Source organism: Chiloscyllium plagiosum, unplaced genomic scaffold, assembly GCF_037043375.1.
Source record: "Chiloscyllium plagiosum isolate Xiang-an unplaced genomic scaffold, Cpla_swu_hap1 HiC_scaffold_15, whole genome shotgun sequence".
In the NCBI taxonomy this organism is placed as follows: Eukaryota; Metazoa; Chordata; class Chondrichthyes; order Orectolobiformes; family Hemiscylliidae; genus Chiloscyllium; species Chiloscyllium plagiosum.
In genome coordinates, this window is record NW_028270153.1 from 37,086,154 (window position 1) to 37,108,236 (window position 22,083).

At 37.4% G+C, this 22,083-nt stretch overlaps 1 protein-coding gene across 3 annotated transcripts in view; it reads left to right on the forward strand.

Moving 5' to 3' along the window:
• The window catches only part of kcnb1 (potassium voltage-gated channel, Shab-related subfamily, member 1), a 362,434-nt gene extending 340,532 nt beyond the window's left edge, over positions 1-21,902 (forward strand). For all 3 annotated transcript variants that reach the window (XM_043710367.2, XM_043710368.2, XM_043710369.2), the window contains exon 3: positions 13,593-21,902. In XM_043710367.2, coding sequence (XP_043566302.1) covers positions 13,593-15,707 — 2,115 coding nt within the window. In that variant the 3' untranslated portion in view covers positions 15,708-21,902. The remainder of the gene's footprint in view (positions 1-13,592) is intronic.
• The last annotated feature ends 181 nt before the right edge of the window (positions 21,903-22,083 follow it).

Here is a 22,083-nt window from a genome sequence, read left to right on the forward strand (position 1 = left end):
AAATCTCCTTTTGACCTTCTCAAACAGGACGATTGCCCAGTTTGGCTGCTGATTAACATCTGTACATTTTGTGCCAACCTTCTGCTTTCTGAAACTGATATCTAATTTCTGTCAAGTTTTGCAGCTGTTGAAACAATTCTTTATCTTTCCAATACTTCCACTGCAATCATAAGTGGCCTGTTAAGTCTGCATTTGGAGCAGGGAAATGATGATGAGCAGGTGGTAAAAGATGGAGGAGAAAGAGGGCACTGAGCAGGAGACCATAACCCATCAAGGAGCACTTTTTTGACCTGAACTTTTCTAGAAAAACAATACATCACATGCCTTAACTACACCAAGGAAGCCCTCATTGAGCTATGTTACCAACTGCAGCCACAGCTAAAGCACTGAGCTACTGCCTGTGATTGTAAAAGATCACTGTGGCCCATTATCTGTCTTTGAAAAGTGAAGGTCCAGCTCATTGCCTACACATGCAGCAAAACATTGATCCTACTTTGGGCAGTAAATGTAAAATGATTTTGGGCAGGTTCTTTTGATGAACCCCGCTTGGTAATGTTCCACCTCTGAGCCCAGGAGGCCTAGGTTCAAGTTCCACCTGCTCATTTTTGAACAGGTTGATTGGAAAATATCTCAAATGATTCTGGGTCTCTGACCTCAACTTTTGAATGTTTTTTATTTGTTCATTAGATGTGGGTGTCACCAGCTAGGCCAGCATTTATTGTCCATCCCTAATTGCCCAGAGGGCAATTAAGGCTTAACCACATTGCTCTGGGTCTGGAGTCACATGTAAGCCAGACAAGTGAATATAACAGATTCTCTCCTTTTTTTACATTAACCAACGGTGGTAAGATGGTCACCATTGAGCAAGCTTTTAGTTTTAATACTAGTTGCTTTTTATTCCCCACTTCAGATTTCACCATTTGCCATGGTGAGATTTGAAGGTATGTCCTCAGAACATTAGCTTGTATCTGTACTTTGTGACATTACCACTTATGTCACTGCCTTCCAGAAAACTAGTATTGCTGTCTTTTGAAAAATCTTGACGAAGTAGGTGAAAGATTTTAGATGAAACAAAACTGAGAAGTAGAGGAAATGTGTGACTACTGAAAGCTGAAGAATGAATGGACCATTGTGCAGAGAGTAACAGTGTATTTACAAGTGTTCTTGAACTTACCAGAGAGAGCTTCACAGTTCTTAGAATCCACAGTATTGTTCTTGATAAAGTACATCTTCACATGAGGGAAGAATCCATTCTTATTAATAGGAGCTATTCCATTTGTACTAGTTGGCTCCTGAAAACAAATAATTATGAAAATGTATTATTTTTAATTGGAACTTCTATTCTTTAAATTCAATGAAACATAGAATATTGCTGTCATAATTGGAGAACTAACATTGAGGAGTTACAAAATCCAACAGCACTTAAATGTTCAATCAACATAGAAAGCAGACAAAACAAAACTATAGAAGTTCATTCAACATCTCCACTGCATTCAATCATTGTTAATATGGAAGCACAAACACTTAAACTCATTAAAGCAGCAGCTTTGCTGTCACTGGAATCTTTTCAATAGTTTCTGTTTTCGGCTTACATAGTACTGCCAAATCCATTTTTTAAATTGCCTACACTACATCATTGCGCATAGAAATTAGATAATTGTATGTGAATGTGACAATGAATTTCATAAAACAAACCCTTACTGATCGTTGGATACTAGTATGTTAATTCAAATTCAATTCTTGCATCTTTCTTTGTGAAGTTTTTTTTAACATGCATCTTTTTAAGAAGTCATTGGCAGTGGCTTTCCCTCAATTTGAGGAGGAGGTTTACTCATACTCCCAGGTTTCTACAATGGGTCTTCATGTGACTGGACAGCTTGATTATTGACCAACAGTATAGTTGACTTCTTAAAAAGCTGCATGTTAAAAAAGAAACTTCACAAAGAGAGATGCAAGAATTGAATTGCAATCTGTATGTTGGTCAATAATCTTCCAGAGTGCAAGACTAGCAGATGTGGCAAATGGTTTTGAAAATGTGAACTTATTTCCTTTGGCAGGAAGAATAGAAAAGCAATAGAGAGGGATTATAGAACTTTACAGTACAGGAGAGATCTGAGTATACTGGCAACATGTTGCATATACAATAAAATGATTAGGAAAGCAAGTGGAAAATTGTTGTTTACAATGAGAATGGAATATAAAAAGAGGACTGCTTTGCCGGAGTAATTTTGGTCTCTTTTGAAAAAGGATATAATTGCATTGGAGAGTATGTTGCACGGAGAAAGTTCACTTGGCTGAATCTTGAGATGAAGCGGTTGTCTTCTGAGTATAGAGTGGACAGGTTGAGCTTATAACCATTGGAGTTTCAGAAAGCGAGGGGGGACTTTATTGAAACGTATAGGATCCTGAGGACTTGAGAGGGTGGATGCCAAGACAATATGTCCCCTAGGTACTAGGGTCATAGTTTAAAAATAAGGGGCCTCCCATTTAAGATAGTGATACGGATAAGTATTTTCTCTCAGAGGATGATTAGTCTGTGAATTCTCTTCCCCTGAAGGCAATAGAGGCAGAGCCATTGGATATGTTTGTTCTAGGACAGATCAACTTTGTGGATCAGTGATGAACATCTACCTAACTCCAAAAGTGATCTTTCCTATGAACATCAGTATCCTCTGTGGATCAAGTGATATGAAGTGGATCAACAGCACCTCCTCAGCAATAACCTACTCAGTGACACTCAGTTTGAGTTCCATCACGGCCACTCAGTTCTTGACCTCGTTTTAGCATTAGGTCAAATACAGACAAAGGTAGTGAATTCTAGTCATGAAGCAAGAGTGACAGCCTTTAACATCAAGGCTGCACTCAACCAAGTGTGGTATTGAGGAGCCCAAGCAAAACAGGGGTCAATGGGAATCAGTGAGCAAACTCACAACTAGTTGGAGTCATACCTGGTGTATTGGCAGATGGTTCTGGTGTTGGAGGTCAATCATCTCAGCTCCCAGACATCTCTGCAGGAGTTCCTCAGGATAGTGTCCTAGGCCCAACAATCTTCAGCTGGTTAATCAGTGACCATCCCTCCATCATAAAATCCAAAGTGAGAATGTACTCCAACCATTGTACAATATTCAGCACCATTTGCAACTCCTCAGATGCTGAAGCAGTCTCTGCCTGAATGCAACAAGATCTGAACAATATTCAGGTTTGGTCTGAAAAATGGCAAGTAACATTCACGTCATACAAATGCCATGCTATGACCACCACAAGAGACAATCCAATCACTGTACCTTGACATTCAATGGTGTTACCATTACTGATTCACCTACTATCAACAACCTGTGGGTTAGCATTGACCTGAAACTAAACTGGACTCACCATAGAAATACAGTGGCTACAGTAGAGGTCAAAGGCTAAGAATATTGCAGTGAATAACTTATCTCCTGACTCCCCAAAGCCAGTCCACCATCTATATGGCACAAGTGCAAAACTCCCCACTTGCCTGGATGGATACAACTCTAACAACACTCAAGAAGCTTGACATTATCCAGGACAAAGCAGTTCACTTGATTAGGGGACATTCACAAACATTCCATCACTCCATCACCAACACTCAGTAGCAGCAGTATTCACTATTAATAAGATGTACTGCAGAAATTGCTAAATATCCTAAGATAGCACTTTCCAAACTCATGTCCTCTACCGTATAGAAGAATAAGAGAATGAGAACATTACCATCTGCAAGCTGCACTCCAAGATATTTACCTTCCTGACTTGGAACTATATTGCTGTTGCCTCACTGTCCCTAGACCAAAATCGTGGAACTGTGGGTGTACCTACAGCGCATGGACGAATGCACTTCTAGAGGAAGGCTCATCTCCACTTTCTCAAGGCCAACCAGGAACAGGTAATAAATGCTAGCCCAGCCAGCTACGCCCAATTCCCACAAGATTAAAAAAAAGTCTACTGTAATGGAAAGATAAGGAATATGGAGTATGAACAGTTCTTAGAATCCTTGAATTGTTACAGTTGAACTTGAAACTACAGCTGTTTAGTTGATTTCCAGTTTGATTACTAATGCTGTCTTTCAAGATATTCTACTCCTTTCTTTTTTATCTCTTTTATTTTCTTCTCTCATTTGCATTCCTGAGGTGAGCGTCATTGTTTTCTTCAAGCTTGGTATTCTGCAGGCAATATTCATCCTATTGTATGAAACTTCCAGAAAGGTGTAAAGTAAAACTAGGAGATGAGATTTTCTGAACACTTGACTCAGTTTCAGTGTCTTTTGATGGAATATTAATTTTCACACAGATTCTTTGTTTCACATGGGTCAGGTGGCCACTATGGCCAGCTTGCATCAGCATTTTCTCCTTTCAGAAAAGATGTTTTCATCCATGAAGATTCCATCAAGATCGGATGATGAATGTTGAAAATTAACAGTCTATATTTTACCACTATCATAACACCATCATCATACAAGATATGGTTGCAAACAATATTTCACCCTGTTGTATACAATGACCATTCTATTACAATGTTGGTATGAAATAACAAAGAAAACCTGTGAACACACACAGGTCTCATTGATTCCATTCATCTGGTTGGCAGCCATCCTGCCATTCCCTGCTGGCTTTTTCTGGCCTCTGTGGACTGGATTTTCAATTTGAGGAGGATATCTTCCAACTAAATATTTCCCCAATAAAATATCTACCCATGGCATTGGCAAAGTTAATACTATACCCACTGTTACAAGGCTTATAACTAGTTCACATGCTAACTAACCAAAGATACCTCGACATCCTTCTCCATGAGCCCAGTAATCAGAATATAACTTACTCTCCAAGGGAAATCAGTGTAGTGTGAAGGGAGTATTGACTGTTACAGAGGTTGCCTTTAAACTGAGATGTTAAACCAAGACCCTGCCTACTTAATCAGGTAAATGATCCATGGCATCATGACAATATTTTGACAAAAACTGAGTTCTCAAGACCAGCATCACTATGGAAAAAAAGTCTGATTATCTGACTGAACAAATTGGCTTCCTTTATTTCCTACATTAAGCCAATGACAATATTCATTGGCTGAAAAGGATACCCAGAAGTGGTAAAAGGTACTATTTAAACACAGCTCTTTTATGAGGTTGATATTGCTGCCCCAGGACAGGAAAAACAGAGAAGAAAAAAATACATTAATGCTGTTACGTTGTCCCCATTCTTATACAGCACGACCACATTAGATATTCAGTTTCCCATCACTATCACCATCTTATACATGTTGACTTCTACAAGAATAATCTGGAATGATTTAGGTAGATTCAATGCAAGCAGCCCTCTTGTTGCTATCGGACTAAGCTATTTGTACTGTGTGGAGAAGGATGCCGATATGAACCCTTCAACAGAATATAGGCTCAATCTTGATTCATTGTAAATACTGGCTGTCCCTAGGTTGCAAATGAGTTCCATTCTGGAGCCTGTTCATGAACCAATTTGAATGCAATTTGGAACACAATGCAGAACAATGTAAAGTAGTCATTTGTAACTATAGGAAATGTTCATATGTTGGGTCATTAAAATTACAACCATGTATAGGATCACATTCATAAGTACAAGTTTTCATAATTTGGATGTTCATTAATCAAGGACCCTTGCATTTTATTACATATTACTTAGTTGTTTATTACATTACAACTGAGATATGTGATTGTCTCACAAAAAGAAAATCAAACTCAACCTATGATTCAGTACATATTCTTATTTTAGCCACATACTGTTAACACTAAGGGCAGTCAATGAAGCTGTATCCATCTTCTGGTGAACACTTGCTGAACCATTAGGACATGAAACTCTCTGTGGTTAGATTTTCCTAGGAATAATCTTTTATATATTCTGATAGGTGGAGCTTATCTTATAATGCCACTTAATGCTTTCAGGTACTAACTGCCTTATCCAACACATGTAACCTATGCGACAAACAGAACATGCCTATTTTAGCCAAAGCATATGTTGCAGATGTGAGTGGATTCCCCAGATGTTTGGGTCATAACTAAAAAATCCCTTGGCTTTGATATTATCCATGTTAATAACTCTGCTCATGAACCATGAAATAGCATCCATTGATATAACAGCAATCTGCTGTCTGGAGCCTAGCAACTAGTTAATCGATAGTTCAAGAACATTTAGATTTAGTGATACAACTTAGCAACAGCTCGTATTTGTTCATCATAGCTTAGACATGCAGTAGAGGTCATGGTTCCTGAAACATGTACTTTTTTTTATCAAGCATTATGATACAAATGATTATTAGGGTTTCTTTGTCTCTGTCAGCTTTTTCCATGTTACATGGGATTACAATAATGTTGGTTGATCATCTTTGTGTCAACAATCATTATGGATTGAACAGCTAGTTTTAAGCAGGATGCCCTTCCTGCCTGGATCCTTCCCCATTTTTCTGAGGCTGGGACCCATAGCATTGCTCACCAAGAAATGCTCCTGCTCTTACCCCCTGCTATAGGCTGAAGGAGTTACAGCCTGGCAGCCAACTTTGGCCATGTTACAAATGCATGATCCATAGCCATCAAGTCCTAGAGTGAGACTTAAATGCAGAGCTTCAGATCCAGAAATAAGGAAGAGACCCGTGCTTCATTCAGGCCTGCTCGAATAGGAGTATTTAATAAAAAATATAAAATTATAAAGCAACATACCAGATTCATCAGCATGTGAAAATAATAAAAATTAACATCCAACAATTGCAACATTGAAAAGGCATCTGTATGGGTATATGAATAGAAAGGGTTTAGAGGGATATGAGCCAAGTGCTGGCAAATGGGACTAGATTAGGTTGGGATATCTGGTCGGTATAGATGAGTTGGACCGAAGGATCTGTTTCCGTGCTGTACACCTCTATGACTCTATCAGGTGACATTCTTCATCAGAACTGGGAACTGCAAGAAAATTAGGCCCATTAATAGGATACAACATTTGTTATATAAAGGCTCATTTATTTTATAATTTCTAATTTGATGAAGATTTTGCCTGCCATTATTCAGTTCAAATGCTGAGAAACTGACGTGTTTTAATTTCAGATTTACAACATCTTTGTATTGGTCTTAATAAGCATTCATAAACATGATTAATAAAGTTGCACCAATGTATGCAATTCGGGTTTTTTATTCTCAATGAGAAACAAGTGTCACCAAATCACAACAGAGCAAATAATTTTATTGATATATTATTTTGTTTTAGGTTTGTAACTCCTGTGATTCAATAGCATCCTTTTAACATCAATGTATAGCAATGATTGCAAGGTCCCCTGTAAGAATAGTTATTCTCTAACAATCTTTAGGAACTCATTCAAACAGCCATTTTCAATGTATTCACATAAATTATACAAGATACCATATTGAATTGCTATAACAGTACTGATACAGAAAAATAATTAAACCACAGCTCACCACCACCTTCTCAAGAGCACTGGGCCAGCCAGTAACACTCACATTTCCAGAATGATTTTTTTTAAAATCCAGTGTAATTGTTCTAAATGCTAAACTGTTCACTGGTGCATGGGCAGATGGGGCTGGGAACTGCAAGAGAATTAGGCTTCGCAATGACACAGCCTTCTTCACCAGGATGTATATGATACTGTGGGAAGTTTGTTAAACTGTCCATTTGCTGTAATGAGGCTTCCTTCTGTTGAAACGAGAGCCTCTGTACCCACTGACCCAAATAGCTTGTCAAGTCCCCTATGGTATTTTCAAAAACTCATCAAAGTTTACTGTGACTTTGAAAGTTTAGGGAAACGTTTTTATTAAATTGTATATTGTGTTTTATCAGTGACATATTGGACAGAAAATATAATGTTGATCATCATGGGAAGTGAAATGTTCATTGATTTCAGTGAGCCAACTCTTGAGAGTTTGACTTTGTAAAATGATTATATGGCAAGTGCTATTTGGTTCCAAGCTGTTGCTGTTCCACAGCCAAGCTGTATTTGTGTGTGGCCTGTTGCTGCGCCACCTGGTGACACTTTTACATAGAGGCGAGAGCAGAGATTGTAATATTAAGATGGAATTGGGAGGGAGTTTGAAGTGATTGGTTTGATTGATGAGAATTCATTTATCATTCTATTGAGTTAATTGCAGCTTTTATTAGTTTTTGCAATTGTAACAATCAGCAGAGGTTCTATTGCCATTCTATCTATAGAATAGCTACAGAAACAGTATGTGCAATCTTCCTGTTTTTAGATGAACTTCAAAAGCAGGAGAGGTTAGCAAAGAGAAACTGTGTCCTGTTAGGAGCTGAAAGCCCACACTGTCATCTGCCAATCTAATTGGTGGCCAGTGGGCTTTTGACCAAGATTAGGTCTCTGATTGCAGAAACCAAGAGTTAGCAATCACTCACAGGCTGGCAACTCTCACACTTGGCAGCACAATGGAGGTGACCTTTGTTACTGTGGGCTTAACAACCTGAAGAATTCCAAGATGGAGGCGTGAACTCTGACCACATGCGAGCATTGTTTCGCAACGGACATTGCCTCACAAGATGGGAGTTGGATGGAGAGGGAAGCATAGGGACCAGGAGCAAAGGTGGGGCTGGCTGTCAGTAGCCAAACCCCACTCCTTTCCAATCTCTCAGTTGTACACAGATTACTGCAAACACCCATTCTACCTGCCAGCCTGACTATGCTAGTTTAGCAATCAGGTGGACCAACTTTTATAATCCTCCTGGAGCTGGGATAATTGTAGCTTAATGGGAATAGGCTGGTAAGTAGTCCTCTATTCCTGATGAAACGTCGATTTTCCTGCTCCTCGGATGCTGCCTGAACTGCTGTGCTTTTCCAGCACCACTCTAACCTAGGATCTGGTAAGTAGTCCTAACGTGGCCATTAATTGATTACTTAAAGGCTTCAATCCTGGGGCAAGAAGTTCAGTCCTTGGGCCTTCCCATGCAGATCCCAGGAAGATTGAGGGGTACTCCAGTACAGCTCCTTCATTAAGTTACTTCCCTGCCCCTGGGACCAAACAATTTCACCAACAGTTTTTTTCATTTTTCTCGAGTTTCTGTTTCAAACGAAAGGAAGACAGAAAGAGTAAGTGCCCCATAAGAAGTGTATCCATAAGTGATGTAATTAAAATAGTTTTAAATGACACAAAAAGACCTTTGAAGAATATTTCTTGTTCAGTGATGTACATTTTAATGTAAAACCTTCTGGTAATCTAGTGATTTTTTTTCCTTTTTAGTATTGTACAAGTAGCACTAATGTTTCCAATTTGGAAGTCCAAATTTTACAGATTGACCATGTTAATAGATGCCTTATGGCCTTTGCTTGGGGGAAGTGGCATATCTGCAGCTCTGCAGAAATCCAATGAAGCTCATGGAGCACAGCTTTCTAACTCTATAATGCAGGAATATTTCAAGAAATCTGGTTTTGTAAATTTCATTCAGAGACGTAGCACCAACCTGGTGGGCCAAACGGCCTCCATCAGACCTGTAACAATTCTGTGTTTTAGTGGACTGGTTTTGAAAAGGAATCTATTCATATAAATCACCCTCTTCAAAATAATCACAGAACCTTGTGGCAAAAGAGCTTTGTGGGTTTGTCACTTAATTCCCTTCTTTAACAAACAACATCACATCGGTTCTAAGTTACTTCAGCCATGCCTCAATGCAAAAGTGACAATGTTTATTTTTAAAAGTGTTAAGAACTGAAGGCACAAATACCCATGCTGGCCATCATTTCATTTAAGTTGAAGTTGCTCCAAGTGCTGTACAGTTCCAGCTTGGCATAAAGAAAGGTTTAAAAAGTTTTCAGTGTCGAGAGTGTGGTGCTGGAAAAGCACAGTAGGTCAGGCAGCATCCGAGGAGCAGGATAATCGATGTTTTGGGAAAAAGCCCTTCATCAGGAATATTCCTTGGATGCTGCCTGACCTGCCGTGCTTTTCTAGCACCACACTCTCAACCCTGATCTCCAGCATCTGCAGTCCTCACTTTCGCTTAAAAAGTTTTCAAACAATCCACTTATTGGGTGCCTTGCAAGCCAGTTCTGCTCTTAGCAGATCTCATTCCCAGTGATGTACTATTACCAGTGTGTGCCCACACACTTCTATATGCTAAGATTGCAAACCTGCTGGAATTCTCTTATGTCTACAAGATTGAAAGATTAGCTTCCAAGAGACTGCTGGGAGAAACTAAGGAAGAAAATCATAAAATTAATTTTTTTTAAAATTATCTTAAATGTTTAAACTCGTTTGTTTACCACTTAAGAATATAGTAAACCTGGAGAAAAAGCATTGTTTAACAGTTGAAAATCATCCAGTTGGGTAATGAAGAGTCTATTAATTCTCCAGTTGTTGTGGAAAGATGTTGCACCTTGGTTTTGGACATGTAGGCAGGCCAGTGGCATAAGTGTGGAGGCTTGGAAGCTGGAGACAGGAGGGCGAGTAGAAACAGAGCAAGCATTATTTACCAAGTAGGACTTGTGAAGTGCTACATTGTCACTGAGTTCAGAGGGACCACAGCAATATAGTGCAGTCACCTGAGCATTGCACATTACCGATTCCTGTTAATGCCTTGCAATTGCTGTATAACTGCAGTCTGGTTAGGAACTGCCAGTCAGTGTCTTTTGGAAAACCATTCTGTGGCCTATACTGGAGCAAGTGAAAGCGACTCCACACCAAAATCTACTGTAGTCACTTTATTTGTAAAGAGTGAATGCCTGCTCTGCGTTATCAAAAAAAATTGTAATGTTTTTAGCTGTTGCAGCCACTTTGAGATGTTCTGCTCTGGTATAGCACAATTATTTGATTATGGAACATTGTGTGAACCATAAATGAGATGCTGTCAAATTATTTCCCATTCTTTGAACTACAGTTAAGGTCCATTAAACCTTTGTGGCCTGTCAAGTGAGCCATAGATTAATGCATTCCATAACTGACAGCACAGAACAACATATTTTTTTCAGTAGATTCTGAATGGAATTTATAATGTAGTCATAAAGAGCTTATTCATCTTTACTGTAAAAGTAATAAATTAAGTCGTAATTACTTTCATGTGCAACTGAGAAAGGAAGGATTTCATTTTTCTCTCATCATATCCAAAAATTCTTAACATCCTCCCAAAAGCAGTATCCATTTTAACCTGAAGTCCAAGGTTAAATTTCTCTCATCTGAGTATTTCCTCAGGAATAATACTAAAATGGCCCTTATCAAAGTCCCAAATGACATTCTATGGCACCGTGACCATGTCATATATGCCTCCTCATTTGTCTCGACCTTTCTGTACCTTTCTACCAGGATTGATCACACTATCCTCCTCCAATGCCCCACCACCATCACCCAGCTGAATGGAATTGCTGTCACTGCCTTCCATTCTTATTTAACCAGTCATAAGCAGATGATTCAAAGGCAAAATACTGCAGATACTGGAATTCTGAAATATGCACAGTGAGTGCAGGAGAAATTCAGTTTTGGCAGCATTTGTGGATAGAGAAGCAGAGTTAACATCAATTCTATTTCTCTCTTCATGGATACTGGCAGACCTGCTGAGTTTCTTCAGCATTCTCTGTGTTTATGACCAGAGATTTGTTTGGAATGGCATTCTCTCCTTTACTGCACTCTACCTGTGTTTCCCATGGCTCTTTTCTATTGTTAATTTATATTGGTTTTTTTGGTGCCACATTCAAAAATATGCAGCATGTTCCACATGTACATTGACACTGCCCACTCTGCCTATTTCTAATTGTAGGCATATCCTGTTTGACAGCTATTGTTTGGTAAATAAGTGTGGCGTAGAGACTCAAGCAGTGACTGAAACTAATGCAACTGGGTACAATATAGCATTTGAAGGTACAGTCGCAGGCCTTGATCATTAGTATGACAGCATTGAACTTCTTGTGGCACTACATCCAGGGCTAGGCAAATGGTATTGATTTCCACAGCTATCTGCTCCCACTCCCTATTGACCAGGTGTCTGGTTGCTCACCTGGCCCCTGTGAATGCAAGACATTGCTCATTCTTTTTACCTCCTTTATCAAAGCGTCTAGTATTGTGTCGCTAAACCTTGAAGCCCATTCTTTCCTATGTTGTGCCATTCTTCAATGTTTCTCAAGTCAGAGGTATTTGCTGCTCATCTGTTAACTCCTGCTGCAACTACAATGTACCTCCCCTTTAAGAGATGCAGGGTTGTTTTAAGCAATGCAAGTTGCTTGAGGTTGCATTGGCTTCTCAAACTGTTCACTCCCGTCAACATATCTAGCCATTGAACAACACAGCATCGGCTTAAATCTGAGATAATCAAATTGAACAGGCAACCCATTTTTGAGATTATTAAATTGAGTCCCCAAAGAGCTGTCATAAAAATGGCAATGTGTACACTAAATAGCCCCTTCCTGAACAGATAATTATTCAAATTTCTACAAATATTGGGTAAAGTCCAAAATACTTCAATTTCTGAAATGTTGAATGGACTAGTTTTAAAATGTTAACTTTTTTTTGACAGATTACCTCTCTTTAATTAAATGTGGGTGAAGAATGGTAAATTAGGTCTAACAAAGGTAATAATTGGAACAAAATTCTCAATTTGCTGAATGATTAGCTACAAATAAAAATGATTTATCTAAATTATTTGAAACTGGGGTATGAACAATGATATTGGCCTGAATTTCACAGGAATGGCATATTGCTTGCCATTACCCATTGGAAGAATTGCAGTCAACAGACCCTAAGAAGTCCAGCCACAATGATCAGTCTTGCTGATGGCCTAAGTAGACTGAGACTTGGACTGTCACCTCAGTGGGAGCAAGTACTGCACTCAATAGTTGTCAATTAACCTGATTGTCTCGGAAGGAGTGAAGATAGACACTGGAGCCAAGATGATAGCCCTCTCTTGGCTATGAAGCAATTAGGCAGCTTGCAGCAGAGGGGATTTTGGTGAGGGTGTATATCTTTAGGGGCCGGGGGGTGGGCACAGGTGGGCATACACCTATATTGAGGGATGCCCCCAATGCCCTCCTTCCTTGCTGCCTTTAGAAAATTGTTTTCAAAAATAGGCTTTTTCCTCATTTTATGGCTCTTGCAGCAAGAAATATAAATCAATTCACTTAATAATAAACTCAATTTCCTATTAATCCCTTATTTAAAAGTGGTGGGCAGGCTGCTGATTTCAAGGATGGATCGAAAGGCAGTGCCTACACAGTAAACACATCCACAAGGGACTATGAAATCCAGCCCATTATGCCGTACAGACAGGTCCATATCAGGATAAATTAGAAAGGAAAAGGTCAAAGGAACAAATTAAGTGAGGCTGCCGCTTCTGTCACCAGCAGTTATTTCTGGATTCTAATATGTTAACTGAATATTTATGTTCTGAATATGTACTACTTTTTATGTGTCTACCATATTAATGACACATTATGAGAGAATTTAAAATAAACATGAGAAAAGCAGACTTAAGTATCTGTGCCAGACAAGCACAGAATAATCAATTGACAGGCAACATTAGATCTATTCTTACATGTTCAGAAATACTGTTATAGAAAAGAAACATTTGAAAAATGCCATCATTCTCTGAGTTCACTAATGTGTAAATGTTCTCTTTCTTTTTCAGACCTTGGCAATAATATCTATACTTTTCATTGTATTATCAACAATTGCTTTGTCACTTAATACACTTCCTGAACTACAAGACAAGGATGAATTTGGACAGTTCACGGACAACCCACAGTTGGCTCATGTAGAAGCAGTGTGCATTGCATGGTTCACCATGGAGTATCTGTTGCGTTTCTTGTCATCACCAAACAAATGGAAATTCTTTAAAGGTCCACTGAATGTCATTGATTTGTTAGCCATTTTGCCATATTATGTCACTATATTTCTCACAGAATCCAACAAAAGTGTGCTTCAATTCCAGAATGTCAGAAGAGTGGTTCAGATTTTCCGGATAATGAGGATACTGCGAATTCTCAAACTAGCCAGGCATTCAACAGGCTTGCAGTCTCTGGGATTCACACTCAGACGAAGTTATAATGAACTTGGACTGCTGATTTTGTTCCTGGCCATGGGCATAATGATCTTTTCAAGTTTGGTATTTTTTGCTGAAAAGGATGAAGATGACACTAAATTCAAGAGTATTCCTGCTTCTTTCTGGTGGGCCACTATTACTATGACAACTGTTGGCTACGGTGATATCTATCCCAAAACCTTATTGGGCAAGATAGTTGGTGGACTATGTTGTATTGCAGGTGTGTTAGTGATTGCTCTCCCCATCCCAATTATTGTGAATAACTTCTCAGAGTTCTACAAGGAACAGAAAAGACAGGAAAAAGCAATAAAACGAAGAGAGGCACTTGAGCGGGCCAAGAGAAATGGAAGTATTGTCTCGATGAATATGAAAGATGCTTTTGCTCGCAGCATAGAACTAATGGATATTGTTGTTGAGAAAAATGGAGAAAATATGGGTAAAAGTGAAAAACTACAGGACAGTAGTCTGTCACCCAACAAGTGGAAATGGGGAAAACGGTCTGTGTCTGAGACCAGCTCTAACAAATCTCCTGAAGCTAAACACAAAGAACAAAGCTCTCCCGGAAATGCTCGCAGCCCACACATTACCCCACAACACCTAAATGTACAGAAATTGGAGGACATGTACAGTAAAATGGCAAAGACACAATCACAGCCCAATATGAACATAAGTCAAATGGGTCAGATGTATAAGGTGAAAAAGCAAAATCAAATAGAGATGGAGAAAGTATCTGGTCCCTCTGATCCATTATTAAATACACCAGATGGAATACTAGATATGAGGAGTCTGTCTAGCATAGACAGTTTTATTAGCTGTGCTACAGAGTTTCCAGATGCTGGGAAGTTTACTCACAGTCCTACAGTAATGCTCCCCAGTAAAGTATGTGAGAATCCAGGTTGTGAAAACATTCAGGATAAAGAATCACCAATCCTGCCAGCTGATAATGCACAGAGCATGCAATCTGTCACAAAACTAGCTGGCAGTTACAATAAGAACCTCTTGGGCATCAATACCAATAACTCTGCTTACAACTCTGCAGTAGATAAACACAACACCATCTTTACAGAAAATGCTAAAGCCACATCCAGACAGGGCAACCCCATAAAATCTAGATCTCTCAAAGTAAACTTTATGGAAAGTGATATCAATCCTGTTCACAACACGAATATAGCAGCTCTGTCAACAATGGTGGACCCTATTGTGGGTGGATCTCAGAGCATCACTGGTCCTATGGATGGCCCATTGAATACAGAGAGATATCTACCTGGCATAGAAGCTTCAACAGCTTGTTCTTCATCTGGAATGAAACCTCCAGAAAACATTGCGCCAGTGACTTTTACTTTCCATGACGATGGAGTGAAGAAATACATTGACGCAGATAGTGATGAAGAAGATCAATCACTGGATGGAAGGAACCCATCTGGACCAACAGATCTCATCTACCATACCATCAACAGCGACTGTCCAAGTAAGAAGGATGCTGTCTCCCGACAGGGTGGAAATTATTTAGAAGATTCTGGTGTGGCTTCTTCAGCAAAACATTTTGGACAAAATTGCATGTACAGTTTGGAAGGCGTAATGGATAGAGTTAAGAAAAGTGGGACCCAAGAAGGTAACAAGTTAGACAACCACATCTCACCAGAGATTCATGTGACATATGGTGAAAGTGGCTGTTCCACTGTATATGATGACAACATCTGAAGTTTGGATCTGCCAGGCTGTTGTCTAAGCTGGAATTGTGAAATGAAATTGTATACCCTCTAAAAAATAAGAGCTTTGTATTTTTTGCATGGCATGGAAAACTATTTCAAATGAGCCAGTGTTACCTTTAAAGGAAAGTTTAATGGAAGGGAACCTGAGAACATTGACTAAAATGTAAAGGTCCTGTCCATCGAACATTAGCACTGAAGAACAGAAAAACAATCTGCAAAGTACTGTTAACTCATACTATCTGAATTTTATCACATTATTCTTTTTTGTTCCTGAATCCCTTCTATCTTTCCAATAGCTATGGAAGAATACAAAGTCTGACCACACAGTTTAAGTATAAAGATCTCTCAGAGACATGCAGAAAGTATTTGTTTGCAAATGAAAGAATGTTTCAGAAATACATTCTGAATCATAGAGATATCCTTTGAAGGGCACTGCCTGGAATTCATTTCAAGATTCTGGTTGCATAACTGAACCACATTGGATACCATTATTGTATCATATGATTTGTCTAATGGATACAAATAATCTTTAAAGCAAAGAAGGAAGATGCTTCCACTACAAATGTGCTTACTTTAGTTCAGATTAGGCTCTTTTGGTTGTGGAACTGTAGTACATTATTTGCTCAATTTCCTTAATTAACCCTTTAAGGAATGCATCAACATTTCTGCACCAGAATTAATAATGTTGCGTGATTTTTTAAAATGGTAGTTTATTCCAAAAATAGTGCATATTAAGAACTATTCTTCACTTCCATGTATTTCTTTATTCATGGTTTTTAGCTAACAGTTAGCTTTAAAAACTGACTAAAGTCAATATTGTAGATGTCATGCAAAGTAAAAATGTATTTTTGAAGCCGAAGAATTCTTTAAATATTCAAATATTACAACATGGGTCCTAAATTATTAATCAGGAAAATAAAATGTTTGTGGTGTGGGGTTGGGGGGGTGAGTTGCACCAGTTAAAAGACTTATATTAAACCGCCTATGCCATCATGGAACTTCACTATCAAATTGATAGGATCCAGTGCAGTGATTGGAATTGTCTTCATACATATGAAGTAGATTTATGTATCTATCAAATAAGAAAAAATTCTGCTATGAAAGTTCTAACTACCTGTAACAAAACAAATCCAACGTTACCATTTTTGTTAATGTTATTATTGCTGCTAGATTGTTTTCTAGAGATGAAGTATATGCATAAATGTGTCTCATTCTGAATAGCTAAGCATAATGCCCATGTAGAAATGCCTTCATAGCTTTGACATAACTGTATTGTAAACTAGGCTGAAGTTCTTCTTGGAAAGTACAAAATACCATATAAAATTTCATATAGGTTTCCATGTAAAGAATATAATCATGGACTTTATTTTCAAAGTATAATACCAAATCAATCTTAGCAAGTTTACCAGATTTAAAGTTTACAGTTTTAAATGAAAGATTTATTTTTAACAATGGAATAATGCTTATTTTTTCATTCTGGCTGGTAAAGAAAGTATAGATATAAATGATTAAACACTCGCACTTTGAAAATGTTAAAGTTTTATTTTTGGTACAGTAATCTTGTTGCAAAATATTGTCTTCAGTTCTAAACATTTACCATAATGGAATTAAAGAGTCCTTTGAATTTCAAAAACATACAGCACGGAGGAGAACTGTTTGGCCCACTGTACCTCTGCTGGCTCTTTCACAGAGCAGTTATAAGTGTAACAGTATGAAAGTCACCTCTACAACAAAGATCAGTCCAAGCTCATAGGACATTTAAATGTTGGTTTCCTGCAAAGCTAAAAGAGATTACACATATAATAGTTTCATCTAACCTCAACACAAAGCAAAATTAGTATGGAGAAGAAAACCACAAATACATTTCCGATTTTCATTTCTCAAACATGCCCATATGTTACTTGATATGTATTTGTCATGCATTGATAATATATAAACATCCAAGTGGTTGTTTACATATTATATAAAACTATTGTCTGGAATGTGGTATTCAATTGTATATAGTAACTGTTTCAAAAGATTGATAGTATAATTATTTTTTTCTTAAATTACTATCATATCAGTATGGAATATATAATTCTGTTCATCTGCTAACAGGCCCTGCTGCTGAGATGTGGACTCTTCATTAATTCTAATCAATGTGTCACCATTCCGCACATGGAACTTAAAGACTCTCAGTAATTGGTATTAGATACCAGTTGTACCAATCACAAATGGAATTGCAGATAAAGGAATACAATAATAGGAATTTTGACTTGTTTATTCTCATGAAATTTGTCAAAAGATACAAATTATGTTAAATGTGAGTCCTACTGGTGCAACTCGCCCTTGAAACAAATTAGTTTGCTGTCTTTCAAAAGCGAAGAGAACTCCATCCACTTGCCAACACTCACTTGGAAAACTACTCTTTCTGCAATTTGCTTTGCTTAGAATTGAATTGTTCTGTTGGGCACTTGGAATCTATGTCCCTGTTTCAATGAATTTATTAAGTATTTTGTACATTTACTTAACATCACTACTATTTCCCTTTTTATTGTCAAGACCTGTTGCTGATGGGAAACTTTAAAATCTGGAACAGTCAAACAATATCCCTCATTCTACTAATGATAACAAATGTTTTGCAAAGTAAAGAAATTCTGGAGAAAAGAATGCATGCCTAATGTCCGTACAAATAATTTATTCCAATCTATTTAACCAAATTCCACAACCTAATGACTAGAGCAGGATTTCACAATGCTGCACTGCTCTTATTCTGCTGAAGTTCACTGAGAAATCTACTGAAAGAGACAGCAATAAAAAAATGAAGAAAATCCAAGTACTGTGTAGTGTACCAGGCCATTTGAAAGATTTAATTCAAACACAGAATGATTTTATGAAAGTGGTAAAAATGCTAATCATGTCCTGAAATATCACAGCAAGCAACTTAATTACATTTTGTTTTGCCTATTATTCAGTTTTAAGACTGTGATTAATGGATTTTTGTTGGGCATACGGAGCAAAGTGGACAAGTGAGTTTGAGGTGCAGATTAGTTATGATCCAGTTGAACGGCGGAAAATCTTAAAGGTGCTGAACATCTTTCTCCTGCTTTGATGTTCCTATTTTTCCAGTAACAGATTTTTTTTAAAACAGCCAGTATACAACTGATATGTTAGGTCTCTCAGAGTTCCTGAGTGAAAGCACAATTGAAAATAGTCAATAGTATGGAATTGAATGGATAAAATGCAATTAGGAAAGAGTGAATTGTCCAAAAGGTTGTCATTACTAGATGATTACACTTAAGACAGATCATGTTAGGACAATAGTGGTAGATCTCTCTTGTGCCTTGTCTTGGAAGCACCTTGTACAAGATAAAATGTCTGTTGTCTCTGCTTTGAATGCAAGAGCTCCAGATAAAATACATTAGCTAGTGAAGAAAGAGCAGCAATCCCAATTAATTAATGTTCCATACCTAAGAACACAAGCGTGCAAACTACTGCCTGGTGGCTGCAAATGGGTTAAGGTCTCATTGTATTCAGGATAACAATTACCACTTGCTAGCTTATTCATATGATGATCTTCTGATACACCACAACTTGGAAAATGTATTCTCAGCTGCAAAACCTTAGTTTGCTGTTTGTTAAAATATATGTAACACATAGCTGTGACTTTAAAGAATAATATCACAAATTGGTACAGCTCATATTTACAGCACACAGCCAAGGCAGTGGAAATCATTGTAAGTAAGAAGTAGTGAAGCATTTTATTTTCAAGTGCAGACGTTTGGATTACCTCTGCATTTTCACATTCGCCATCTTCTTGGCTCTATGAGTATCAGATGTATGGAGTGGTCACATGACCTGCATGTGTTGCAGAATAGTCTATTTTTCTGTTCAAATAAACATTATCAGTATTTTAGCAAAATTTATATAAGGGCAACTAAGTAAAACAAAATTATGTTTTGTATCATGAATTACTGAGTTAGAAGCAAAAAAAATCTTTTGTTAAATCATGTAAGTAAATTAATTTCTTAGAGTACTGTTTGAGAGAGAATTGTTAATTGATTTTCACAACTGACTGCATGCTGGCTAAAGGTCACCAAATCTATTAGATGTCATGTAGTTGATGTTATCATATAACAACCTGTTTTCTATGGATGCGGAAAGGGTAAAAGAACACAACACAGCTCTCTTGCCAGCAGAGAGACTGTGTGGCATGATAATGAAGAAATCAAAAGGTAGCAGGTCTGACTGCTGAAATAATGTGAGAGAAACAAGCTTTCTTGAGCTGCAATACACAGCATATTTCCATAAATACCAAGCTCATTCTTTTTTTTCAAATCTATTGACTTTTCAAGGGAAAACATATAGTTAATACAAAATCAAATGTCTTTATATAAAATTACGTTTTTTGCTCTCATAATCCTTGACATTAAAATTTGTCTTTGCAGCAGCTGTCAACTACTTCCAAGAGGAATCAGTTGTTCCTTCAAAGGTTTTTCACTTTTGTCTCATGACTCCATTTTTTTTTTAAGTTACCATAAACATGACCTGCACAACAATGGCTATTCAGCTTGTTTGTCACAAGCAAGGTATCCACCTACCTAATCAATTCCCAGCTAAGAAGCTTGGCATAATAATTTATACAATAGAGGCCATCAACAATGCTCATATGTTGGCTATCCCTTCCATGAGACCAGCATATTGCACAAGAAAGATAAGACCTACACTTCTGACAAACAAAGTCAGGATAATTCCCACAATGTAGAACACAAGTGGAAAGTTACAGACCTACCAAGCTATTTGGAACTGCATGATTGTTATATGAATCTGAACCTCAAACCAATGTTACATAATTGGTGCCAGAGCAAAATTGTTAAAAATGTGAGAAAGTTCACCTCATGGTAATTCTCTTGAGGCATCATTTTTAATGTAAGATTTTCTGATTTGTTCCATTCATACTTTATGCCGATTGCAAAGCAATGCCAATTTATCAGCCTTTGTCAGAACTAAATGATGAAATGGCTGCAATTAATTTTAAAATGCTCACATTATTTCAATAAATACTGTGACATTCTACAGTGGTTCTGTAACACCAAACTGTGCTGATGTAATCACATAAAAATAAACTGGGACTGTTTGGAAACCAACGAGCCTCAAATTTATAAACAATGAATAGCAATACTATAAAATATTTGGGGACTTGGTATCCATGGTTACATGCAACTTTGCAGTTTTGAGTGAAAGAGAGTTTCTTCACCTTTTCCATTGACACCTCAGACTAGATGTTTGGTTTTGACCTGTATATATCTATCTGTCATAGAGTTATCATTGTCAGTAGTTCTTTGGCATCCATAAGAAAAATGACTGTTTCTGCTGGTTATGTTTATGTAGACAAATGACACTCAAAAAAGGCATTATTTTTTCTTAGTGAATGAATTCATGTTGTTCTATCTGTTTTCTCACATGGTATTCGCAAACAGTGAGACTGAATCTCCTGATGCCAGTGTTATCTGGACTGCAAAGCTTATTCAATATTGTGAGTGGTAAATTGCAAATTATTCAATCTAAACAGTCTTTACTTCATATCATATCACTTTTACATTTGATCTATGGTCAGACATATCCCATTTTTGACCATAAGCATGACATTCTAATAAACTATGAAGGAATTTGCCTTTTTCAGCAAAGGGCAATCTATATTACATTTCAATATTTCATCAAACTAAAACCGGATTTACCTACCACCAGACTGAATAATCATTGCTGTCCTATCAAGAGTTGAAAGACTTGACATTATAATTTCTGAATCAGTCACTGTTAATTGTATCTCCTAAAGTTATGTTTTAGTTGTAAATTTTATTACATAAGTCTTTTAATTGTTGTGTTTTATGATTTAATAACTGTTTCTGTGAAAATCAGTGTCTCTGTATGCATGTAGTGGTATGGAACTGTGATATCCGTGTGACACTACAATACTGTACTTGTCTGATAAACTATGTCAAAACGTCTAAGGATTTTAAAGCAATGTTCCCCACTGCATACTGTTCCAAAAGTAAATTAAGGGTATGTATAAAATGTAAGTCTATGTGGTCTTTTTAGTCAAAATTCATGCACTGGTGAAAATAGTCCATTTAAGTAGATACCTGACATTTATGATAAATTTTACTGATAACTCAAAGAAGTAAATAAAATTGTTCGGAAGATATCTTTTGAGCTTTATTAATAGGGAAAAAGGTGGATACATTATTAGTGTGCTCAAGAAATACAAATCTGAGATAGACCAACATTACACACATTACTATAACTATACCACAATCATATCTCATGGTTGTTGCAGAGTAAGTCCTTTCATTATGCAGTAATTTATTTATAAACTTATTGATTAT